General features: G+C 36.4%; 1 protein-coding gene across 1 annotated transcript; it reads right to left on the reverse strand.

Annotated features, from left to right (window-relative positions):
- Positions 1 to 1667: 1667 nt before the first annotated feature.
- LOC128993301 (uncharacterized) lies at positions 1668 to 5732 on the reverse strand. Its single transcript, XM_054417107.1, has 4 exons — positions 5693 to 5732; positions 4440 to 4573; positions 3070 to 3170; positions 1668 to 1911 (listed from the first exon to the last, which is right to left on the reverse strand). Exons 1-4 carry the CDS (start codon positions 5704 to 5706, stop codon positions 1843 to 1845), a joined length of 318 nt encoding a protein of 105 aa, XP_054273082.1. The 5' UTR covers positions 5707 to 5732; the 3' UTR covers positions 1668 to 1842.
- Between the last annotated feature and the right edge of the window lie 1802 nt (positions 5733 to 7534).

A 7534-nucleotide genomic window follows, 5' to 3' on the forward strand; every position in this document is an offset into this window, starting at 1 on the left:
AATTTTTCCTGTCTTGTTTTGTCATTTCATGTAGAATAAGCACATGTTCACAGGTTCGGATTCAAATCACTGATTTTCATATCCATTCATATTGTAGCAATCCGCTTTATTAATTAGACTGTAACAATCCTATAGTATTAAGAATAAATAGGTAAACATGTTTTTATAGGGCAATTCAGAGTTATTTAATAAGATTTTTATAGTGTTGGAATTTTTACACAGAGTCATTGTTAGTTTTCATTGTTGAGCAAATGGTACAATTCCTCTAAAGAGTGTCACAGTCAGTATCTTTTGGGGGAAATAAATTATTATCAGAGGAGGGAGCAGGTAGCTGGTTCGATTGATACGGAAGTGTTGTGGGAGGTTGTGCCAGTTTGAACATAGATGAACCACCAAAGTACCAAATTAGCTATAAAATAATAAAGCAACATTCTGATAGACATTACTACGATTGAATACAATATTGTTCAATCAGTTGGACTGCGAGACGACCTTCGTTTTTAATCGTTGGCCAACGAAAGGATTTGCTTGGTACAGGTCATCTCAACCGTTAGATTAAATACCACTCTTCCATTGATACTTTCGAGATCGGTGTGAAACCGCACCATACCTCCCCTTTGATAAATCCATTCAACAGTTTCAATAAATTTCCAACTGATTGTGTATCTCAAGGTCATTTTTATTTAAAAGAACACAACAACGACTGTAAACTGAAACAAGTGTATTTATTAAATTCTGTGCAATAAATTCAAATTGTTACTCACTTTTAGTTCTCAATAACCTTGGTATTTTAGTATATGCAATAGTATTTAATTGATAAACAAAAGGTAATTCAGTAAATCATAAGCCACTACAAAAGATTCACCTTTTAAGTGCAACACTAGTCACTAGTGTAGTAGTGAGCAAGTAAATTCAGTGTAGAATTAAGACTGGTAAATTGATCTCATTAAATGTATTACTTTATTGGAAGAACTACAAACAGTGCCAGGGACGTCCCCTAAGGACCTTTGGGGAATATTTATATTTTGCAGGGTCCACTCATATTTTTCAATAACATCAAGCTTCCACTGCCAAAAAGCTCTGTCTGATATTTTTATTTTCTAGAGTTCTTCCAACCTAGGGGCAACCAACATTTGTAAAGAATTCATTAAAGAGCATTGCAAGGAGTAAATATATTTAAATATAACATTTAAATATATGAGAGTCTAAGTCAGAGTTACTTTTCTCTTTTTTTTCTTTACAACATCAAAGATAATTAGAAGAATGAAGTATAAGTTTGAATTTACACAAATTACCATTCACTACATAGTTTGACCTAAATTAATCAGAATTCCATTTCATATATTCCTATTGGTTCTTCAATTAGACTACGGGTATCGTTTCAAGCTGTTAAAACAACAATACAATGTACTTTGGCTAATCACTCAACAAAGCTAAATCATTTGCCAAATCTATTGTTTCCAACATGATTTTCACTATGCAGTTGTGAAATCCGTTAGGAAGAGTTATCCAAGGACTATGTTATTGACTGTATGAAACTCCAAACCACCCCCACATGAAGAATATTGTTTATTTCCTCAAGCTTTCATAGTTAACAAAATACCATCTTACAATTGAAACATAACCCCACTTACAAACCAACACAATAATACGGGTCCAATGAAACATTTATATTTTAAAGCAATTTTAATTACAAAGTTTAAACAAAACAAAGTCTAATATAATGATACATAGTTCTGTCTACAAGATAAAGTGGCCCACGGTGCTATGACGTCATCGTGAGGAGACGTTGTCTTATCTGATTGGTTGCTGTACATCGAAGTGGAGGGAGGACTAGCGACGTCACCCCCACCTGAGGGGCGCATCAGGGCGGCGTGTAACTTTCTCATCCGCTGAGGAGTCTTTCTCATCCTGCAAGAAGAGTGGAAAATTGTCTAAGCGTAAAAATTGTGAAGTTTAAAATGTCTTTGAAAAGGGATTTTTATTAAGGTCCTGGATAGAACCAGCTGGTCATACTCAATAAAGCTAATATAAAATTTTATTCAACTAAAATCTCGAACTTAGTTTAATGACTCTTCCTTTTCCAACCTATCATTAATTTACAATCGTACTATTGCTTGGACTTAAAATTTCTTTTACTTTCGAATTTTAAGTTTTACTCCTTTGTATAGTGGCTAGCTTTACTGTTTAACCAATTTAATTTTCTCTTCATATTTACAACCCTGTTTAATCTTTTATCTACTAAAAGAGGCTTTCACGGGCAGTTTTTCCCAAATCCTATTTTTACGGGGCGTGACTTTACGAAACATGTCAACTATCTTCACTTCACATATTTATTGTTCTGCTAAAAAGACTAACGCTTCTACTAATGCATACTTTTCCCATCTCCTCATCTGCCCGAGCAAGTATAGACCTTTTAGTTCCCCACTTACCCAATCTCATCTCTCTGGGGAATGAGGCCACCCTTCAGAGAGATTCCACATTCCTATTTCTACAAAACGTATTTCTTACTCTTCTAAAAAGCCACTTCTACTACTGTCTAACTAGTTTTCTATCGGATCTCTACTCTTTTGGGAAGATACCACTACTAACATAACCTCAAATACGTACGGTACTTTTTATACCTCCTCATCTGTTCCAACTAGAAGGGACCTCGAATGTTAGTACCCCACTTACTCAACCTTACACCTCTGAGAAGTTAACTAATACTTTTCTACAACTTCTTCTACTACCTAACCTCTACTCCTCGTGAAAGAAGCCGCTACAACCACTTCCTACATTTTCAATCTCCTTATGTGTTCCAACTAGAATGAACTTACCCCACTTATTCAACATAATCCCTCTGGGAAGTGAAAGCTAATACTTTCCTACATCTACTTCTTTCTCCTAAAGACACTTCGTCTACTATCTCACCTCAACTCCTTTGGGAAGAGTTCACTACCACCACTACCTACTTTTTCTATCTCATGTTCAACTGGGAGGGACCTCCACTTTTAGTACCCCACATACATATCCCTATAGGAAGTGAAATCTGCCACTTTTCTACCTCCACTTCTTCTACTTCCTCACCTGTAGTCCTCTAGGAAGTATCTCGTTGTCTTGTGCTCGGCTGGGTCTACCGCTATTCCTGAATGTGTCAGTGAAGGGTGCTCGCTTCTCTGCCATCAGCACTGCAACATAATGGAATGATGAGAATGAGCGTCGTTGTAAAGATATTACATATTCATGTCAACTACAGGTCACCTTGTGGTCGAAAACTCGACCAAAAATATGTACTGTGCAAATTTCTTTATTTTCATCCCACGCTGTTAATACACGTGATTGGAATGACTTCCATTTGTTTTTATTTTCTATTTATATTTCGCTGTTCATTCGTCACCGGCATGACAACCCATAAGGTTTGTGTTTTGTTTTTGTTTTAAATATTATACTTTTCTCAATTAAATTTTGATTCTCAAAGCATACATAACATTTTATTGCAAAATCTCAAGCCTATTTTGATATTTCTCATGTTGGCTAGGTTCTAATGGTTCATGGTTCTAGCACAGAAAACGTACTACTATAACCCAGAATGCCAACCGCATGGTAAAAAGCATTAAGCGTTTTGAGAGAGCTTTGCCTGTCAATCCGTAGGCAGCGCCACCAGCGTTGCTACACTATTGCATGGCAACTCTGGTGGCGCTGCCTACGGATTGACAGGCAAAGCTCTCTCAAAACGCTTAATGCTTTTTACCATGCGGTTAGCATTCTGGGTTATAGTAGTACGTTTTCTGTGGTTCTAGTTACGGATTATATTCACTGATGAAGATTTAACAGTAAATATTTTTCGTCATACTGCAGCAAAAACAGTAGTTTTTAATGCATGCGTTGCGGGTCTGTGGGGTGAAAATAGAAAAGTCTGTACATTACATATTTTGGTCGAGTTTTTCGACCACTGGACGGCCTCTAGTCTCTTTTAGTAGAAATAATAAACCCTTTGTCCTCACAACTCTTTGTAGAGAAGGGTGTTAACCCTTGAATGATTACAACTTTAAGAGTACGATTTAACCACCAACTCCAAAATCCAACCCGTGTAAAAATTCAGGAATCCAAGCCATAACTCTTAAGAAATTAGCTTTTTGACCAACATTGTTTGGTACTTACGTATTATACTGACCACACCAATAAATCGATAAAAAAATTGCATTAGTTTAAATAAAAATATTTATAACCTAACCTAACCACCCTAAGTTAGGTCAGGGTATAATTGTTAAGTGTGGTCGGTATAATACCTAAGTACCAATTTATTGTTTGTATGTTTATTGTCTCCCAAACAGTAAACCTATATTAACCTTCTTAAATTTTGAAATAAACATGGATACTCAAGTCATGCACTTAAAAAAGTAACAATTCCTGATATATATTTCACAATGAACGATGAAAGTGAGATATCTCCCTACCATCTCCAAGGTCTCTCCTCCTGATGGGTTCATCCTCTGCGTCGAACAATGGACGTCTAGGTGAGAGGGCGGAGACCGGGGCGAGCAGCGCGGCCATACACGCGGCTGCTACCGTCATCCACAGCATGGCTACCCTAGGGACAAGTGGAAGTGTCAAATGTGGTCGAGGGGAGAGTAGAATGTGGGGTGTCTTTATTTACTTTTGTTTTCGTGTATATGCTAGTAAGATGAGATTATTTCATGAAATAACCACAGTTTTACCCCACAAAACCGCGTTCCCTTAATGCTATTGCCATAGTCCTAAAAATCAACTTAGGTTTATACAGTAACAACTACTGTAAACATGTCTCTACTATTAATTGACTCAGAGTTACTTTGAACGATCCCTCTCAAACTGACAGCGCATCAGCTGTAATTTTAGAGGCTAGCTGCAGAAACCCCGTTTATTAGCGAATTTCCCTATAGGGAAGTAATTATTACGGTAGGTGGCACGGTATGACTTAGGCCCCGGACCGATTTACTTTTTCATTTTGATGTCCCCATAGGCCAAAAACACCATTCGTTCAAATGTTTATATATGTATAGATATACGTACGTGAACGCGATAACTTGAGTATTTTTTGACAGATTTTGATGAAATTTGGTTTAAAGGTGTAAGGCGGGATAAACCTGAATGAGTTCGCGAACCAGCATGATTGGACCATGGGAACGGGGTTTTAGGGAAGGTTTTATGGGGTAAAAAATGGCTTATCTCATTTTTGACCCTCACATCACAAAATTACCCAATTTCTCTCTAGACCCTTTTAAATAGCTTAAAAAAAATAATTTAGTATGTCAAAGTGTTTTTGTACGTTTGTTGGTAAGGGAGAAAATTCAAAAAAATTTAAATTTTAAATTTCCATGTTATTCTTATGGAGAATATTGTAAACCGTTGTATTTTGCTTGTTTATGGATATATTTTGATCAAACTTGGCAAATTTATTTATATTATACTAAGCTATTAATATTTTACAAAAAATACATTTTATTAGTTTCCTTGTAGCAGCAAACCTAGGTAGGCTACTCATTAAACCTAATGTTATTTAAATAAATTTAATTGAAAATCAATTCAGACAAATGGAAATTCGCTTAGTCGGCAGGTTTGCTGTGGCGGGTGTATATTGATTTCAAATTACTGTAATAGAGAAAAGAGTAAACCCTAGTCGATCAATACATTTCTAAATATCTGTAATATATATTTACTGGCTACTTACAGCTTAGTCATCATGTTGAGCTATGGTACCCACTTCAAAGGGAGTATGTTTTATATGCTTCAACCATCAAGGTCAAAGTGAAGAGACACAATAGGTAATTGTGGTGTTATTAATTAACCATATGTTTAATGTTTAAAATATCGGATGAACTGATTATTTATTGGGCTTGACAATAAAGTCATTGAATCGTTACCCAACAATGGCTTCATAACCGAACGGCTACCATTCATTACCAACTGAAATCGAAGATGAAAATGTTGTTGAAACGTCCAGGGTTCCCATTAATCAGCGAAGACATCAAGAACAAACTAAAGTGTTGCAATGGCCAGAACATAATGGAATGCCAATAAATGAGTTCAGCAGCTCAGACTATATAGCGCAAGCGTTTCCTCACCTCTTTCCTACAGCGCAACGATTGTGGATAGACGCCTATCAGCTATTGAGTTAAATGAAGAACAACAGAAAATCCTCGACCTCTATTGTTTTCAGCTTCATAATTTAGAAACTTGACAACAAAAGCGAACATTGATACTGGGTCCAGCAGGAGTGGGTAAATCAGCTGTTATAAAGAAGATGATCTCTATAACTAAAAACATGTTTGGTGATGGTTCAATAATGCTTATGGCACCTACTGGGGTTGGCGCAAACAATATTAATGGATGTACAATTCACAGTGCTCTAAAAATAAACAGCACTCGTGGAGTGAGAAAATGAGAAGCTGAGCGGATACTCCAGGAAATGTTTGCCAAAGTTGTTACGGTCATTGTTGACGAAGTATCAAGATTCAAGATTCAAGATTCAAGATTCAAGATTCATGATTTATTGAGCCGTTCAGTATTATTTACAATAGGCCAAGTCACTAATACTAACAAAAAAGAGTTGCCATTCCTCTTGACTCACAAGCTTAAGTCCATCATAAAGCACACCAGAAAGTCCAAAAGCACACCATGCAAAATAAATAGATGAATAAAAACTGTAAAACACGACGAGAAAAAATGTAAAAATTTACAAAAGAGTAAAAACACACAAAACTCAAATACCACACTCATACCTGCAGGCAGGGATAAATTTAATTAATCTCTTCTTAAAATTCTTTTTTTTTTTACTTCATTGAGTTATGATTTGTTATGAAAAACTCCTGCAAGGAATAAAATGGGTTTGCAACCAACCAATCCTTTACAATTTTTGCAAACGCCTTAGCAGGTTTTCTTCTGACTTGCAGAGGCAAAGTGTTAAAAAATGTTATACCTGCAACAGGAATAGAATTTAAAGTTTTGGTTAACCTAATCCTATGTCTATGTACATTAGAAGAGCTCCTGGCTGCATGGCTATGTACACTACTGTTCAAGGACATTGTGTTTTCCTGAACCTTAATTTCTAATAAACATTGATAAATATATACATTATGTACAGACATTATACAGTTTTCTGTTAACAAGGGTTTGCAATGCGCAAGCTGCTCGGCTCCACAGAGGACCCTGACAGTTTTTTTTTGCAAAATTAGAACTTTTTGGACAGCAGGCGCATGTCCCCAGAGTGTAGTGCCATACTGTAGGTGAGATTGGAAGAAGGCCATATAAGCAACGCGAACAAACTCCTAGGGCATATCAGCTTTTAAACGTCGGAGCAGGTATATTACTCTGCTCAATTTATTACAAACGAGCTCAATGTGATTAGTCCAACTCAGCTGCGGATCAAGTACAAAGCCCAGCAGCTTGGCAGGCTGATCTAAAGAATTATTCTTTGACAAACTAAATGTGATGGTTTATGTCTTTGCCTCATTTAGAGTCAACTTATTTTCTCTGATACAAACAGAAGCAGACTGCAGCCCTGGAAACACCA

Source organism: Macrosteles quadrilineatus, unplaced genomic scaffold, assembly GCF_028750875.1.
Source record: "Macrosteles quadrilineatus isolate MER2022 unplaced genomic scaffold, UCM_ALF_1.0 Scaffold_4__1_contigs__length_99947679, whole genome shotgun sequence".
In the NCBI taxonomy this organism is placed as follows: domain Eukaryota; kingdom Metazoa; phylum Arthropoda; class Insecta; order Hemiptera; family Cicadellidae; genus Macrosteles; species Macrosteles quadrilineatus.